Source organism: Pomacea canaliculata, linkage group LG1 (assembly GCF_003073045.1).
Source record: "Pomacea canaliculata isolate SZHN2017 linkage group LG1, ASM307304v1, whole genome shotgun sequence".
Lineage (NCBI taxonomy): Eukaryota > Metazoa > Mollusca > Gastropoda > Architaenioglossa > Ampullariidae > Pomacea > Pomacea canaliculata.
This window is the reverse complement of record NC_037590.1, coordinates 18874955-18894163: the sequence shown is the minus strand read 5'-3', so window position 1 is coordinate 18894163 and position 19209 is coordinate 18874955. Positions and strand designations below refer to the sequence as shown.

Genomic DNA, 19209 nt, shown 5'->3' with positions numbered 1-19209 from the left:
GCATTAGAAGAGTGTTATGTATCTGGAAGCGCACGCGCTAGACCCTTTCCCAATCCTCCAAACTAAAGGTTTTGTAATTTTCCTAATGGCGAAGGCAAAGAGAACATTTCCTTGTATGCCACGTACAAGAAATTAGGAAAAACAACACAACTGCCATTCGTACGAAACTGTTCCCAGTGGAGGAACAAGGATGCTAAATCTGCTGAACCATAACGAAAAAACTATGTCAAACCATAACTAAGTTTCTATGCATACACGCGGATACAGCAAACCAAGCTGCTGCGCATAATCTTGGCGGCCACCACACAAGAAACACTGGGTTTGTCCACCTTTGATGTCGCCGCTGGAAATACCTGGATCGATTTTGTTTCAAACGCGTCCTTCAATCATTCCTGTAGCTGAGGTGTGCTTACTGTCGATGCTGTTCATTGAACTCTCTGTGTCTCTTGTTGGTTACATTAGTTTCGCTCCGCCACAGGAATGCAGACCCATTCCCGACTGCCACTGCAAATATTTGATTATGCAGGAAATAATGTTAATAAGTTTAAGGATTGATCTGTTGAGGTTATAGGAGGAGGAGAAGGAGGAAGAGAAAGAGGAAAAGGAGGAGGAGGAGAGAGAGAGGCCAAAGAAATACTGCCTAGGTGAATAGAACAAAGTAGTTTGACGTTTCCCATCTTTATTTATTATTTATTACTGTTTTATTTATTTCAAGACTAGAGAAATATTTCGATTTTATTTTTATATTTAGGTGTTGCTGACTACTGCTGACAATAAGAAACAAGGGATGGAAGCTCGATTCCGTTGCTGTTCAACGAGGACGCATGTGTATCGTGTGCTGACTGTTGTTTAGTTGGAGGAGAGAAAACCTGTGAAATGCGCGAAAATTGTGATACAATAACTCAAACCCAAGCTATTCGATGACTTTGGAGTTAGTAACAATATGTGATAGCAAAAGTGAAAACTGATTTGGTACTGTTGATACTTTCTCCTGGATGTTCTCTTTATTGGAACTTGTAAGTCTCAGTATTTGCGATGTCTGGTCAGTGTGGTTTTGAATTTTCATAAACTCTGAAAGTTGTTTATATTTTTCTTCTTAGTTCTTTGAGTTTAAAACTGAAGAGGAAGCCAGTCTATGTTGTATGCTGGTTCATTCCGAGGACTTGTATTATACACGTCTGTGGTTCATACGATAGTACTAGTGGTAAAATGGCGGCTGATGGGTTCAAGATGTTCTATTACAGCAGAATCTGTTCAGTAGTTTTAGACCAGTGGGGTCAGAGGGGAGCTAGATCGTTAGCTCAACACGACGAGAACAAAATATACAACGAACTGAAACTGAAACCTATGAGAAAACAGTTATAAATTTCAAAATTATTTGCAAACTTCAAACAAGAACGTTAATTCTTTAAAAACTCAAATAACGAAGATGCTTTGCCAGGTAAAAAAAATATCTGCTCTTCCACCTGCCAGTCTGTTTGTCGGTCTGCTCTTTGACATCTTCATGTTTGGACGGCAGCACTTTCGTGGTAGAATCGTCTGAAGTGCCAGACAGCGTGAGACGTGTTAGTCTTTTTGATGAGCCCTCGCTTGTGTTCCCTACAGAAAGCTTTGTGCGGTCATTGAATGTAGGTACAATGGCAATAGGTGATCTACGTCCTCCTGTGCTGGCTCTCGAGAGGACAGAATTCTTGCAGCTCCGAGGCTTCCTGATCCGGCACCATACTAGAGTTCTGAATGAAAGAGCCTGAAGAGGATTTATTGTCTCGTTAAGAAGACTGAAAGAAGAAGCGTTTGTCTAAGTAGTTTAGTAGAGAGGGACACTGTGGAAAAGATCGCAGTCGCTTAGACAACGCGTGTCTGCAAATATAGAGAGCAAGTCCTGAACTGTCCTGTCCCCAGCAGATGTGAAATAATAATTATTTTGTCTTCCTGGGAATCTTTACATTAAATACACTGCTATGTTCCATTGCATAGGATTCCAGAACACGTAGCTTATATATATATATAAATAAACTTGAAGATAAATTATCTTTGATGTAAAAATTATTTTCAATTTTTGGCTTGACAGTTGAACGATACAACAAATGTAAACTTGTTAGTCCTCCATTTCTTTATATGTTCAGCTATCATTCTTCAACTCTCCAGGGGTGAATAAATAGAATTGAATGTGAGATTCAAGTGAAGATACTACACGGAAAGAACAGATCATTGCTTCTGTTTTTTTAAAAAAAAGAATCCGCTAGGACATATTTTAAAACGTGTGAAAGAAGGAAGCTTCCGCTGACACAAAGCAGATGTATTCCTCTTAGCCTTAATCCTTTCAAGCACATTATTATGTAGGATTCCAACATGTAAAGGCAATGGCTTCCTATATTTTAAGAATCTGACCGACCTACACTGCACATAAACGATATGTTTACATCTTTCAAATGTTTGCTCTCTTGTCTTTGATCTTTCTGAAGCACTGGCCTGCAGAGTCCAGGGACACATCATGTGATTAGAGGCTAGTTGTATGGCTGTCAGTTTATATGTTCATAAAATAGTAGTGGCTTGCCTGACAGCTTCCCATCAGTCAGCCAGCCAGCCAGAGACTTTGGCCACTGGCTTGGCGACGCATGCGCACACCGTATTTTTCATCCCAGCATAGTGTGATCAGACCCTCAGTCCTAGTCATAATCCCAAGTCATACTCTAACCCAAAGCCTAAAGTTTATTTATCTTGTAGCCCTAGATGAACGCTTTTCAAGCTAACGAACTGAAGGATAAAAAACTAAAATAAGCACATACATGCACGAAAGATGTCCAAAACAATAAACAAGGTAAACAAATGTTTTGAAAAGCGATGTAATAAGAATCATGCACTTAGGTCTCATCTAAGCCAGCACCTGGATTTCTTGCTGTACATCTTCCCCTTGAACATGGACATAGTCATGGACAGTCTGCGCCTATTCGGATTTTTGTTTCGCAATAACTGATAGATATTTATGAGCCTCAGGTGCTACTTTATGCATAAGTATAGCCATTTGCATGGAGGATTTTCTAAAAGAATGATTTACTAAAATGCTTCTTATATTCTTGTTTATCGATGAAAAATCTCTCTTTACGATTAAATATTTAAAACACCAAAGAATGTCATGTTGAGAGCAACGGAAAAAATAGAAATAAAATTGATGGTAATGGAGGACACAGAGAACAAGTTTAGCACAGGTTTTCTATTATTGTTAGTCGTAAGGCATGAGTTCGAAAGGCAGTGAGTTGCTTACGGGCAATCTCTCTCTCTGCTGTAGATATAGAATGGCAGGTGGTAGATAAATAATTAATAACCGAAGAAGAGATCGTATATATCTTGTCTTCTAATAATACTCACTTGTAGATATTTTTATCTGATTTAATACGTCATCTAAGTATCTCTACTCTCCTGTCATACTGCTATGTATAGTGAGTGTGCTGTCACAATGTCCTGCAATTCATTTCAGACAAGTCCTTGTTGACTATCCTGGATGACACAATTTTCGAACATTTTTTTTCACGGCTTCAGTATGTAGCGTAGATTAAGTTTAAAAAAAACAAAAGTGGAAATGAAGCAGCTTGCTGTTTTCTACCGGAAATTGTACTTATGAAGAGAGATGCGTGACTGAAACTCAAAGGACGGAAACCTTCAAAAGAACCGGTAAGGCTATCGATAAGATGTCATCCTGATTCAGTTGCTAGACTGATCAAGAGATGAATGTGAAGGGAGCATGGATGTACCACCTTTGAAAATAATACTGCAGCATTCACCGAGGAGCTAAAGGAAACTAGTGATGCTTCGTGTCCGGAAACTACAACTGTGGACCTTAACGACAGAAAAAATAACACTCATTTCAGTTGAAAAGGTCGGCGATGTAGCAACAGCTCTGAGTTGTGCGACATCTAGCAATTGAGTACATATCAAAAAAGAAAGAGGACTTGAAGCTGTCGTTATCTAAGACTTAACGTGTCAACCCGTCTTCTGTCTTAAATAAAGTATAAAGCCTGAATTAAATGTTAGCACTTGAGTTAAAGGTCAACTACACCCTGGACACAAAATCACCACTCACGAATACATCACGCATGTTATTGCGGTCTTTGACTCCCTTGATGTTTGTAAGCCTGCATCTCCAGGAAGATGGGTGTTGTTTGCTGAAAGATTAAAGCTATTATATTCCGCACAACTCAACCAAGTAATCTGAAAAAAAAATCAGAGCTTTAAAATATTCGATAAGACGTCAGCACAATATGTCTTCCCTCGACAAGATGCTCAGAGTGACGAGAAGAGAAAAGCAGCATTCTTCCACTCAATCGTTAGTGAATATGTGCAAAGTTTGCAGACAGATGCACTCGAGAGAGACGCTTTAACCTGGCAGACTGCTGTTGCTGATAGAGAGCTCTAATGGTGACGTCGATTAAAACCTCTTATCGTCGTTTTCCACCCATACATGACCCTCATATCCTGCTCGTTCTTGTCTGCCTGCAACGCTCCATGAATGTTTGAGCAGTCATTCAGAGGATGCTGTCACAGCCTGTTAGCTGTGAGAGAAAGTTTTTCATAACAGGAGCTGTGGTGCGCATGTCAATCCCAACGAATCCAGCATCGGCTTAAAAATGCGTGAGAGCAGCCAACCGTGAAGAGTAGGAACAACGCACATGCATTATACAGTGTGTGCGTGTGTGTGTGTGAGTGAGTGTGTGTGGCAGGTTGTCTCAGAACCAGCCGCCATTCAGGCTTGTCTGATGTATCGAACAGAACAATTGTCGTCTGACTTGAAGAAAGGGCTTGATATCGACATGTGAGTCACGTGACATCATAATGTAGTCGAAACCAAAGCTTCAATGGATGGTCGGATGAGAGGCACGCTTAACGATTCAACGCGTAACTGGATTCTGTTTGTGCTGAACATTGTTGAGGAGTGATACACTAAACCTCCAACTGACTTAAGCAGTGCAAACCTTCAGACAACTCTTGCATTATCTTCCTCTGATTATTGTTGTCGCCGAAAACCACAAACGAGCCCAAAGACGTATACCTTGTGTGGAACATCGTCGACAATGTTCAACTGTTATTAAGGGCTGCTTGACACAAATAATGAAAGTTTAGAAAACGATAGAGGAAATTGTTATAATAATTGTAAGAGGACTGTCGATGGAAGTAACTATTGTCAGGCAATGAGCTGTCATTTCGTTCAGGTCACAAGGTCAATGTCCGGTCTTGTCACGTCCACAAGAGGAAACCCTCGCAGACCACTTTATAGGTGGACATCGGCAGTAGAAAGGTTTCTTGGGTGTTGACAGGGCGGGTATGGCGACACATGGTGGATTTCTGGACCAGCAGAAACCAAACAAGGGTACAGCCATCAAGCCATACAGCAGTTGTAACGACCAAATGAATGGCATCCATCCTCATCGTCTGACTCCCTTCCATCATGCTTTATAGAAACGCGTTCTCACCTGTGCGCACCTGTCTCTCATTCCTCCTTCCACTCCCCCAATGAAGGCCGACGACGATAAAAACGATAAAGCTGAGATCGATAACAGGGTCGCGTGCCTCTCGCACCGGCGATAGCTCACGAGCATTGCGTGACCTATTATACAGAGACTCGTGTTAGTACAATGACTAACACTGGTTCTCCCTGGGAGCTAACCTTTATTTATTAATAAACATTTGCATCAACTCTTTGAGAATATTACAACGGACGTTGACATGTAACGAAAAGCACTGAATAACAAAACACAAAACTCCTTATAATTAATGTAAAAGGAGATGGTAAACAACGGTAATTACAAACCAGAATAATAAAAATTAAAAAATTATAATAATTTTATGCAACAAAAAACCCATCAGATTTTGTCGAATTTAAATAAATCATCTGCCCATTAAATTTTAGGGATTAAGAAATATGTTAATATGCCTTCCCCTCCATGAAGAATAAAAGAAAAAAAATGATCTGGTAAAAAAATGTGAAAAATATCAAGTTACCACCTTCATTACCATTTTGGCTGGCAGGGGGAGAGAAACCAGATTTGCCAAGAACACTTGTTATATGCCCGTGTAATATGAAAGATTTTATGGAATTAGTATAGATTTACAAGATGCCCAGCAGACCGTAGAGGTGGAGGGCGGCCAAGCCTCTTAGCCTTGTGTATCGGCATGGAACCTGAGGTGAGCAGACGACAGCGCAGCCATCATCATCATCTGCTGCTTGCCGCTCTCCGCGCATGCGCGTAACTCGGATATGTACGGTCAGGGGCTATGAGACTCTTATTTCTCTTTCTCTCTCTCCTAACGGCTGCATGCCTCCAAAAATAAGCAAGCATGCGTGTTCGGATCGTTAAAGAGAGGAGACAAGAATGTGAGGAGGATACTCCGACACAAAAGAAAGCGGGATTTCTTTTCTTTTCTTTTCTTTTCTTTTCTTTTTTTGTGTTAAACTTTGCATGCTGATGGCAGGAAGGAAGGCACTACCGTTTGTCGGGCGGAAGAGCTCACTCTGAGGTTGAGAAAAGGTTCGTTAGAAAGTGTTGACAATGAGGACTATTTGCTTTTTGTATTTTGGAGGTACCAAGGCAATGCAAGGGAAGGGCAGATGGAGAGAGAGAGCAAATGAGTGGTTTAGTACTATTTTGGGAATCCGTTTTAAAAGCAATCCATATTTTCTTGTTGAAAACAACAGGCCAGGTGATCACCAACAAGGCGGGATATGAGACATAATCAGGATTAATCTTCCAAGAAGTATCGCTGTAGCTTGAAGAGTTAAAGGCAACTGTCAGGACAAAAATAATCGTCTGACAGAGATCACCTAACAATCCTTTTTTTTCTAATTATTTGCAAAGTATTGAGCTTTTACTTCCGTAACCACACACTAGGATACATGAACATTAGAGACCCTAAACACTTCTGTAATGCCAGTCGAGGTCGTCAGAACATGACAAAGCTGAAAATAAAGCATTGATTAAAAACAATTTTTAAAAACATTGTTTGTCTCAGATGTCGTAGGTGTCATTTGTCAAAGAGTTCAAACGACAATGAGTTCTTTACTTTGGAGAAGATATTTTATTTTCATTGTCATTAGTCTAACTATTCATATCAGGATGCCTTTTTAACGATGCCAGGTAATCGCCTCACAAAATTTACAAGATCCTGTAAAGTCCTGAAAGGTCAAGCCCTGGGCTTATTGACTTTCCACGACAAGATGCTCTGAAAAACTTGCAGCACAGGCATTGAGCTGGCCACACTTGTTTCTTTTGCTTTTAAGCGATGTTTTAAACATTTTCATGTTAATGTTTTTTCAATACCTGTCCTATTAACATAGTCATATCCGTTTTCTCCACATGCGGTTCTTATTTTGAGGGTATTGTCCAACCAGTTTACTAGTTTGTTACATTTTATTATTACAGAGGAGGTCTAATTATCAGAAACGAGATTCGCCGAGCTGGGGATTTGTCTGTGTTTCTTATGTTTGAATCCCCTTCAGAGTGATGTGTTGTCAGGAGATCGATGCCCTCCCTGCTACATATCACGAAAAAAAAGAGATCCAGAAAAAATTCGGAATTTCTGTTTGCTGAACGGTGTCTTCCGAGATGTGTGTGTGTGCGTGCGCGCGCTCGTGTGCGTGGGTGCAAGCGTGCGCGTTTTGTGCCAAAGGAGATTAACACAGCAGAAACTGGTGCTGCTCTGGCATCTGATGCTGTGTGTCTTCCAGACAATGAGACCTGAACGTTTTTTTGCACGAGGTTCTTGGAGCTCAGTGTACGTACATCTGACTCCGGAGAGTTGTGTGACCTCAGTTTAATCTTCCAGCAGTTTTCTTGTCATGGCTATATCACTTTTCCTATCTGATTGCTTTGATACTCTGTGTGTGTGTGTGTGTGGGTGGGGGAGCATTTTTTAATTTTATTTTTTGGTGTGTAGGGGAATATCATTGCGCTGTTTTCGGCATATTTATCTCCCTTTACGCATATCTTCCCTTCGTGTTCCCCTCTCATCCTCCTCGCCTTTTCTAGTTTTCCGGTCGTGTGTCCTCCTCATCTGCTGGCCTTTAACCTTCCTGTTTGGCTCTTCATTTTATTTCAACATGTCTTCTGTCTGCTCCTGACCTTTCCATTCCTTTTCTGCCTCATCCTCCCTCCTCTGGACCGAACTCTGCGGCTGCGGAACACCGTCCCCTAGTCGTGGGACCTGGCAATATCCTCCCATCCTTTTAGTTACCATCATCATCTCACTGCTCAGAAGATTCCATACTGCTCATGAGCCGCAGCTACCACGGAGTAGCTCTACTTCCGAAGCAGCCGTACCTCCGTTGTGCTACTATGGGAGCAGTGGACGCGAGGGGTGGAGTGTGAACGGGTGGTGCAGCAAGGGAAGACAATCAGGGACCACCTGCAGATCCACCGCCGAGCTGCTAATGTCAAGTAGGAGACGCTGATTAAGGGCTCTTGATTCCCTTTCGACTTTTCATCAACGAACGGAATTAAGCCAGCTTAGCGGAGAAGGTTACTTCCCGGTTAGGAAATAAAAATAGATCAACAGCCATTCAAGAGAAATGAAATAATTTTAAAAAATTGAACACGAAAATGAAGTTTGATGCCATTAAAGATGACAATCTGAACATTAAAATGGATCGCCTCGCAAGGTGTATTCTCTCATGGCAGCAGGTCCTGACAGAGTTATGCTCTCTGTCTTAATGTATTGATAATTATGTCAAAACTTTTAACTAATATTTTTAAGATGTCTATATAAAAGTTTTGCCCCCCCCCATTACACTGCGCTTGAATGAAACGACCTACCTCATGCTGCTTTAACCTTTCCTGTCATGACAATTTTTAGAAAAAGCTGATTCTTGGTGACAAGTTCTAGTCAGGACTTTTGAGGTCCTCTATAGTTCTCATTTAGAAGTTGACAGAGTGTAGATGTTAATGTCTGAAATAGGAACTGGAGTTACCCGAACACTTCTTTCTGCTTAATATTTTTTATTTAATTCTCCAGTATTTTTAATGTAATGTAATATGAATTACTTGTTCAGAAGCTAATTCGGATCAGCGTAGAGACAGAAATAATGTCTGCTACATTGTTGAATTTCCCGACGACATCGGACTTCCGGTCCTGATTTTCAACGATGACGATATACTTACAGATTTTTGATGCTTGTGAAAATGACTATAAGAGCCAGTGTAAATGATTACAAATGAACAATTAGGATGAAAACATGTTATTTTTTAAGCCTGTGCTTACGTTTTATGTAATGTTCTAATGTTATCATTGGCAGGCACAAAAATTTCCTAAAAGGATTATTGAAGATGTAAGATACAAATGGACAATGTAATGAAAGAAACAAAAGTAACCTATTTTCCTAAACACCTCTTCTAGAGCTGAACTCTGTAATTTAAGTAAGTTAAAGTAATTTAAGTAATGATGAAAGTTCAAATACTCGACCCAATGCAGCCATTTGACATCACCGTACTTTTAGTGAATGCCACGAAGATCGCAGAAAAAGTTTCTTCATCCATCCGTCCATCGACCCAGTCATCGACCAACCTTTCTGGGTTTTTTTTTTTTCTCGAATATTGAACCATCTAGTCATCTATCCGGCCTTTTAGCGCTGTCTGGCCGTCTGCCTACCTGTCTGCCTTCCTCAGTGTGTGTCTGACAGTAAAGTCGTGGATACCTCCACGTCCCTCCCCCTTGTTACGGCCAATGGAATCGTGTACCACACGGCACAGAGAACCTATTAGTGGCTGTACCGGCTTCCAGACTCTCTCTCTCTCCTCCTTGACATCCACAAGAATAATAGCCAGTTCAGCCTTTAATGCTGGCTTTCCCATTCCTTTGTCCATTTAAGAGTCTTTACAAAAGAACCTTTGATGGCAGATAATCTTACCCTAACTTTGCCTTTCTGGTTGTTCTCTGTGACAAAAAAAAAAAAAAAAAAAAAAAAAAAAAAAAAAAATCTTCCGAGGGGTTAATGGAATGATGAGTTTTGCAACACGCGTAGGATTTTTAATCTTAAAAATCAGTGACCAAATTTTGTTTTCAATGCGGCCTAAGGATATTTTGCGGAGTCCAATATTTTCAGGCAGACAACTAAACAAATTATATATTTCCCAGTTAAAAACAAACCTACAGCGTGTTTACATGCTACCTTGTGTGTTACACTTTACCTTTCCCTTCCAAATCTTCTCCGACTACTAAACTTGTATGAAAAAAAAACACTTTTCTAACGATATCTGTTAGACATAATAACGGTCTTGTAAAATCTTACCAGAGAGGCTTATATGTACCGTGAAGAAACGAGAAAAATCGTCTTAGACCAGTAAGAAGCAGTTTTAAGAAAACTTTTGTGTAGGGTGTTTTAGACCATCTGGATGGTGCAGGTCAGACAACGACTGGTTGTTACATTCATCAGGGCTTTACATGGTCGGGTGAGCACTGCAGGCGTTGTGTAATTTTCCTGGGATGCTCTTTGTAGGAAGTGTGATGATCAATTAGTGTGGTAATGCGTTGGGCGTTCTTATCATTCAAGTCTTTTTTTCCATTGAGAGGCACTCGACGAGGCTTTCTTTTCATGAACTATTCTAGGTCCTCTCGACGATAAGTTCTTGAAAATGACAAATTGACAGAGGAATAACTCATAACCAAACTGATTTTACCATAGGTTGAGATATATGTAAACAAGTTAAGTTTTAACGGTGTATTTCTCGGCAGTAAACATCGACAAACATCTTAATGAAGCTTCAAAACATGTCGGAGGAAATTGGAGCATGAGGGAAAACCAGGTTAATAAGGGAAGAACGTGCAACATCCAATCCACACCACCAGTGGTTTCGGCTGGGAATTGATTAATTTTTTTTAGTGAACTTTATAATGAAACACCGTTAATGAGTTTTAGTAGAAATGTAGGATACGTGTAATCCTCATTTTGATTTTCTCTGTTTATAGGTTTGTGTGTGTGTGAGAGAGAGAGAGAGAGAGAGAGAATGCTCACGTGTGTTATAAATTGTTGTCTTTATCTAAAGACGAAATGAAATCGATCCAAATGACAAAAAAGAGGGAAGTGAGCTCGTGTTTCACCTGTTCCCTGAAAAAAAAGGCTATATGACGGTAAAGCATTTCTCTGTAAACAAGTGTCACATACAGAATAAAAAACCAGTGTTCTGAAGACGAGCTCCAGAGTTCGACCCTGACAAGCGCTTTGCAGGTACAAAACAAGGAAGAAATATTATGATATCAAAAAAAAAAAAAAAAAAAAAAAAAAAAAAGAAGAAGACGAGAAAGATCAGTAAGCTCTGTGATGCACGTAACGTTTTCTGGTATGATTAGTCATAACCATTTTCAACCTCTGACACCTTCTGAGTCATTCTTCGTTACCATTCGGACAAATGTGATTCAATTGCCTGGATTATCTCCCCATCTCTCTTCCTCCCTTCCAACTCTATCACCTTACTCAGGAAAAGTAAGCCATTCTTATAGAACGGTGAGTAAACAAGTTCTTGGTGAACCCAGGCATTCGGACGGTTTGGCTAGTCCTCAATCGTTGGTCATCATAAATCAGCCCTTTGCCTTAATGTCATAAAGATAGCACGTGCCAGTTACTGCCGCTGCTCGCTGGACGCTGCTACTGCTGCTGCTGCTGCTGCTGCTGCTGCTACAGCATGGCCGTGCTGACACAATTACGTTGACGTCAGGTCGCTGTTTTGTAACGACAACTCGCTCGTCCAGGGAGAAATGTCTTTCCCTCGATCGATGGGCGAGTTTCGCATCAGGGGTCTCCTTATGAATTGGCATCCACCGGCAACGAGTGGTTCTAACGGCAAAGGCAGTAGCTAGAAGGTCACCTGGATGCATGCATTCACCGTTGTTTAACCACCGTCGTCAGCAGCAGCAGCAACAGCAGCAGCAGAAGCAGCAGCAGCAGAAGCAACAGCAGAACCAGCAGCAGCACTAACTTGCAGCAACGGTGTTGACAGAAAGGGGCACAACTCCGCACGCATCACCACAGCCACGTGGGTATTGGCTCGGCGAAATCGATCGTCTGCTAACCTAGGCTTCCATCCTGGATTCCATTCCCTCAGTTCGTCTGCCGAGTAAAAGGGGGGGTCAGTATTTTCAACGCCCACTTGCTTACTGTGCTACGTTTTCCATTTTCTTGCCTGTTTGCCTGGTCACTGAGGTATAGATTCCCATCCCCTCCTTTTTTTTCTCTCTCTCTCTCACACACACTTTGAAAGCTGCTGGTCGTTGGAGGAATAAATCCGGGTCATCGTTGGTGCGAAATATACCGGTTTTGTGACGTCGATCATTGGCGCTGCCACAAGACTTAACTTGCTGCGCAGCGCTGTAATGCCGGAGCCCACGTTGTGTGCGGCACGGAGGGTTCTCTGTCACCGTCGCCTGTCTCCTCGCTGCTTTGGCTGCTGCAGCAGCGGTGTTACCGTCGTGGCCGAGCTTGGACCGGGTATCGTGGTGCAAGCGTGAGAATACCAGGAGCAGTTCTGTTACGGAGTTCGAACTCGTTGGCGGAGTCCTGTCAGCTTTGAACTGCTCATGTGTAGATCGAGGGTTGAAGCATCGAATTCGCCGCCCACACACAAAGATCCCCCTGACGAAGCTGTGGCACCATACTACAGACCTGTGCTTGTTGACCGCTTTTGGTTATCTGGATCGCAGCTTCATTCTCAGTGTGGAGGGCTGACTATTGTCCCGGAGTGCTGCCTGGGATGGATACACCTTCCAGGTAATGTCAACAAGACTGATGCTTACCCTATGGTAGTACCGCTGATACAATTGATGCGAAGGTTTACCAGGTAAAACCGAGGGTAAACATGTACTTACTGTATAATTAGTAAATGCGTGTTTCTGATGTTTTCTGCCTGTTTCTGATGTACATCTTCACTCTTAGAAAAGTCAACAACATTGTGTAGACTATAATAGCAGCAGACAAAGTAGAACAGAACTTGAATCTTGCGACATAAGGTGATGCTACTATTTGTTATGCTATTTATATTTAAGACTGCATTGACAAAGCTGCAGAAAAAACATTTATGAATACATTTGGAGGTGCTACGAAGTGCTTTGTACTGGTTATCTTCAGAGAATGCAGAAAATAGCCTTATTGGCATTCTGATGGGAAACCTCCATTCAGTGCGAGGCTTAAGACTACGTAACAAGCGACATGTTGGAATGATAAAGAAGGAAAACAGAGGAGTGAGTCGGAGCATGAGTATGAGCATGAGTCATAGTTTACTAGATTCACTCATCTTGCTTTTCTTCCAGTAACGATTTCTCCGCCTGTTATCTGCCACATTGCTATATATATCCCAGTTGTAACGATTTGAATATAAATAGCGACTTGCTCGACAAAAATGTCAGGTCCTTGTTCATTTTGTCAACAGCTTTTCTACATTTTGCTGAGCACAAAACCTGGCTGTTGAGAACTTGTTAAGAAAATTCATCAGCAAGAAAAGCTCCTGAATGTTAACACAGCTCTGTCATTTTTTTCATTTTTTCTCGTATTGTTGTAATTCTTTGTCAGTGAACGATTCCTAAAACCTCTGTCAAGTAGCGGGCTGGCCTTTAATATACTTGCATCTACTGTTCACTTTGATGATCGTGACCTGAACACACTTCCGTCTTATGTTTCCTTTAATGATGACGATTTGAGCACACTGTAATGTTCACTTTAATTACAATGATTTAAACATACTTGCATCAAATGTTCCCTTTCATCATGAAGATTTATGATGTCTCTGTCGTGTACCATGTACCCGACCGTTTCTTTTAAACACACTCCTGTGTCTGCTGTTTATTTTAATGTCTTCAGGATGTAGATGAGTCTGTGTGAGCTTTATTGAGTGAGTTGATTACATCGGGCTCATTTCTTCTCTCTTCTGATTCATTAGCTGTCTTTTCATGTAATTAAGGGACCAGACATTTTTTTTCACGCTAAAACTCACCAGGCATTTCCATCTTTACAGTTTTCAAACGTCCACAAAACTGACCATGAAAGGACGAATGAAACAAAAGACAGAAAACAAGAGGACTAGCAAACTCACTCACAGACTTACTGACTCAGCTGCTCACTTAGTAATTTCACCCTGAAATAAAAAAGTACACAACAGGGAAGCAAACAGTCGAGTAAACTAAGAAACAGGTTAATGTTAAAATAATACTTCTTTTTGCAGACAACTAATGATGGACCACGATACTGTACGCCATCGTTGTCATGTGTATGTGTTTGTATGTCTGTGTGTGCATATATATATAGGTTTCTCTCAGTCGTTGGTATAGATTCAGACATCCTCCGTGGTTTTCAACTCCTGGTCCGCCTCGGTTTGCCGATGATTTGTGCATCGAATAACCGAGAATAGACAAACTCTTCAGCAAAATTGCTCTGTAATTCCTGCTGCGTCCATTTAGGCGAAGTATGTTTTCATGTACAATGCGCGCAGACATAGTTTATTGCCCATTGTGTTCTCGTTAAAGTATAGAATGGAAGGTCATAGACAGAACGAACTTCACTGAATAGCAACATAATTACAGCATAATAACAATATATGAAGGGAGGGTACTGAGAGTTGATGCTTGCAATATGATCTGAAAATAAAGGAAGTCTGGATGCTTTTGAAAAAAAAACAGTTTACACAAGGCAGAATATACTGGAATGTCCACAATCAAACAGGGTGGAGTGTGTGATAAAGTATGTCGCTTGTCAGACTTAGCCATCACGGAGAATGATCAAATCATGGGGAGAAAATGCCAGCAAACTGTCCTGATGCAGGGTTTGCACGTGATTAACTAACGGCGCCACAAAACCCTTTGTTTTTGATACACGAGACTTTCTTGTACTTTACACAATTATTTAGGTCTATGTGTGTGACTTCATCCTACCTTCAACACAGCTACCCATGTTTACACAATTAACTTCAATACAACAAACAACTACCAATGTCGTACCTTGGACGTCTTTATGTACTCTACAGACCATTCCTCATTTCTTTGTCAACACCTCATGATAATATTCACACACCTTATTCCTCTACCCGAGACTTCAGGGTACTTTGCATTCTACTGTTCCTTTTTCTGCTAGAGGCATCATGAAAATACTCGCACTGCTGCCCACGCAAGGAAAGTACACTAAAGACGAAGAAAACATGCATGGTGTGGTGGTGATCGTGGTGTGAACACAAAAAAGGACATAATAAATGCTTTCTGTAGTTTTTACATTTGTCCAGTTCGTCTTAGTCAACAGGTCGAGTTTACGTCACTGGCTCTTCTTTTTAATTTCAGGGGAAGGCAGCAGCACCCCGAATACGAATGGTCTGATGCCCAGGAGCAGCAGAGAAGCCGGAGATAATTATATTCTTCTGCAAGTCCTGCGCCTGAAGGATTCGAAGCATCAGTAAATGTCATCGCTTTTCTAATTGGTTGGCTGTAGGATTTTTTTTTCTTCGTATCACAAGCTTCTCAATCTACAAAACACAGTTCAGGGAGAAACTCGTGTTCATGCATGTATGATGTCACTGGCTGAATATTTGGGTGGATTTTAGTTACAGGGTTGAACTGAGAGCGCGTGTGTTCTGGAGGTACCCCATCAAGCCGCGTTCTCCACTGCAGGTTGTCAATCGATGATTATTTAATTAATGAAACTGATGGACGACAACCGGGGCTACTTTGTGTAAAAAAAGTAGTTATAATTACTTATGATCGATGTGCACCTCGCAACCGTGCTATGCGATATTCCAAACCCAGCCCACAACTCTCTTCAGGCATCCTAACGATGATGCAGGAGAAAAAAAAAGCCCTGCCGATGACCGAAGTTTCATTTAACTAGGATCGAACTTTGATGATTTCTTTTCTTCTTGCTGTGAACTTTACTTTTCTTCGCTTTCCAGGCTTGATATTTACTGTAGGCACAGCCTGACGATTGATCTCCTCATTCAAAGCGCCGCCACGGTCCAGGTGTGTTAGAACCTCACCGACGGATGCTACCTGGCAGCTCATCTCTCAGGTCTTGTGTAATCTGAAAGTGATGGTCGCCTTGTAGTCGGACTTGATTCTCAGTCGATGACGACGACCGTAGACATAATACATATGTCGTGTCTACATACTTTGTGGTGAAAACCTGATATTGTGCATGACCTTTAACCTTTGTAAAGGCACGAATCCTGCGGACACAGCTACTAAGCCATAGCTACACATTGATGTGAAGGAAAATATATGGTCTTAGCAGATTGGTCAGTGACATATATCGCTTGTGTTAAGCTTCTGACCTCCCTTTAGAGATCAAGATTTCCTTTATTCCTGTCTTTCTGTGTCGGACAAGGATCACCAAAATCAACAGTCCCGGCGTTGGCAGTTGACAATTCTTGATTTATCATCCTTGTTCTCACTAATACAGTCTGATTTCTCTAATATAACGGAGATAATAAGGTGTCAAAGGTCGTATTGTTTGGTCTCCGACTGTAGTTGCGTGACGTGGCACTGAACTTGCAATCATCAAATATTTTGTTGCTTCTGAGGTCCTCCAAGATAACTGAAGCTTTGCCTGCGAAGGGAAAAAAGGCTAGTCAAGAGTTGACCTGTGTTTTCTACTCTTATACACCTCAGCCTAAATCATCTTAGCTTTCTTCAGCCAAGTGACTATTTAGGTCGACCACAGGTCTTGGTGATTTTTTCACCCACAGAAAACTACTCATTTTTGGTGACCCTGTATGGAAATCTGCAAGACCCAAACAGGAAGACCATTTCCCTACAACCAAATAGCACGAGACTAAAAAGTACTGGAATTTCGAGTGTTGACCTCTTCATTTATTTTCCCGTGCAGAAAAGAAGCTAGTAGAAAAAAAGTGTGTCACGTCCAGCCAAAAAGTCCACCAACTCCAAATCCCCTTTTTCCTTTTTAAGGCTTTTGCCACAGCGTACACTATTCGCCCTACCATTGATCACCTGCTGCAAGACTTTACCATTCGGGCCAAGGCTTTGCCCGGCAATGCCCGCCAGGATCACAGGCGGGGTCGTCGACTGCTTCGCCCTAACGCCTGCGAGGACCTTCCTCTGAAGGAACTGAATGGCGCGGCGCGACCCCTAACCGACCGTGACCCCTTCGGCGTGCCCTACGCCAGGTGGGAGGAGGGCTGCAGCGCGGAGCCTAGCATGTCCTGCCCGTCTGGCGAGTCTTGTTCCATGGGCGAACGGCGCCTGACCGTCAACCGAAGGACTCAAGAGAAGAGCGGCGGCCCTCGCATCGAGGAAGACATCACGGTGATCGACGACAACCCTGTCCTGGTGGTGCCAGTGCTGCAGGAACCCGAACCCAAGACTACCAAGATCTCATTGCCCAGTGTCAAGCCCAAGGGAGGCGGCGCGTCCAAAAGGTGGGCCCTCATCTCTTCACAGTCATGTGGTGGTGATTATTCCATTCATTACTTTCCAACACACATAAGCTATAGGTGGTGTGCACGTAGAGCTTACAACGACACTCATTGTGTTGATTGATTCGTTGGTTCCTGTTACATTTTCATGCACTCATTGACATTCCATGGCTGAGTTCTTTCACGCTGACATTACTGTGTTGTGTGTTCTTGTCCTTGACATTCTTGTGTCTTGACCTGTTTTGTGAAACATTCCAGAATACATTACAAGTAAGAGCTTGCAGCAGTAAGACACTAAGAGTTGTTTCTATTAATAACAAGATAAAAATATTATGCTTTAAATAAAATTCCATGAAAGCTTTCAATTGATCTTCCCAGGTCATGAAAAATTGTGCTGGCATCATAAGATTTTAAAGGGAAAATTGATTTTTTTTAAAATTAAAAACAGAATTTTGTGAATTCTGAAGTAATAGACAATTGAAATTTGTCAGATAGACAGAAAGGTACTTGAATATGATTTTTTTGAAAAATTAAGATTCATATTATCTTTAATAAAATGAAATATCTTTATAAACTTTAAATCCTTAGTTTGCGTTCCTAGCATAAATCAACAGCATCGATACTTCTTCCAGTCAATAGATATGTTGAATTCTTAATTATTACAGTGAAATTTCTGCAAAATTGTACCATAATGGCTAATATAGAAAAACTTATAAAAGGTCCTAATACACCAAATATAAAATAAAATTAAAACATTTTGAATATATTTGGGAAAAGTGTCCTGGTAGCTGCTTAATAAATGCGAAATTAAAATAGGAAGAGAAAAGCATTTTAATTAACGGAATTTTATTAGCACCATGCTTAAGAACATTTAATAGGATGGAAAGTCTCTCTTTTACCTGAAAAAACATACACACACGCACGCGCGCACATGAACACACGCATGCACGTGAGTATATAACACCCACACACACACCAAAAGACACGCACATCATATTGTAACATTGTGCTTTGTGTGTTTGTGTGTGTGTCCAAGTCATTGTAGTTGTGAACTATCTCTACCAGCTTACACACATAACATTGGATGTATTATGTAATGCAACGTTCAGCCCCACAGTCAGGCAACAAGCACTTTCTCTGTTTGTGGAATGGCAAGAACTGAACAGTGTCAGGACTCGGCACAAAAACGTAGTGCGGCCACCGTAGGCGTAAATCTTTTGAGTGCGTAGGAATATCGATCTCCTGTGGAACTATTCCATATGGCAGGAACATCTTGCTTTGAAAAAAAAAATTCGGCATTTCTAAGATCAGACAACATTATTCTCTACTGACGCAACAGTTTAAAATGAAACACTAGTGAAGCACCAACTCATTTCTGTTTTTTTTTTTTTTTTCATCTTCAAGAGAAATGAAATTTTTCAATTTTATTAAAAATAAAAATTACGAATCCAATTAAAAGAGGAGAAGAACCTCACACCCACATTAAAATCGCATTACAGATCTCGGAGAAACTGAAAATGAATATCTGGAATTGAAAAGAAAATGTCAATTCCGATTTAAAGAAATATTGTTGATTCCACACATCCACGTTAGATGATGTGCTTGATGCTCGACTGATGGCATCCATGTTGTGATATATTGACATATACTTTGATGTATGTATTGAGTACTAGTCTAATTATCTCCTGTCAATAATGTATGCAAATTAGATGCCTTCTTGATGCCTGAAGGTTGCGAGTTCTCAGAACTACTTCCTAGGTCTCCACGGCTCGACAGTTGACACATGCTTATGCGTTTACGTCACGTTTACGTCACGGAAGTTTTG

The 19209-nt window shown here is 41.2% G+C and overlaps 1 protein-coding gene across 6 annotated transcripts in view; it reads left to right on the top strand.

The window, feature by feature from the left end:
- Positions 1–19209, top strand: part of LOC112563593 (innexin unc-9-like) — a 185222-nt gene that overhangs the window by 5207 nt on the left and 160806 nt on the right. For 2 of the 6 annotated variants that reach the window (XM_025237777.1, XM_025237768.1), the window contains exon 1: positions 17250–17419. In XM_025237777.1, coding sequence (XP_025093562.1) covers positions 17412–17419 — 8 coding nt within the window. In that variant the 5' untranslated portion in view covers positions 17250–17411. Of the gene's footprint in view, positions 1–11671; positions 12749–15300; positions 17420–19209 lie in introns of those variants that run through there. The other 4 variants (XM_025237721.1, XM_025237713.1, XM_025237787.1 and 1 more) reach the window with 4 other exon arrangements.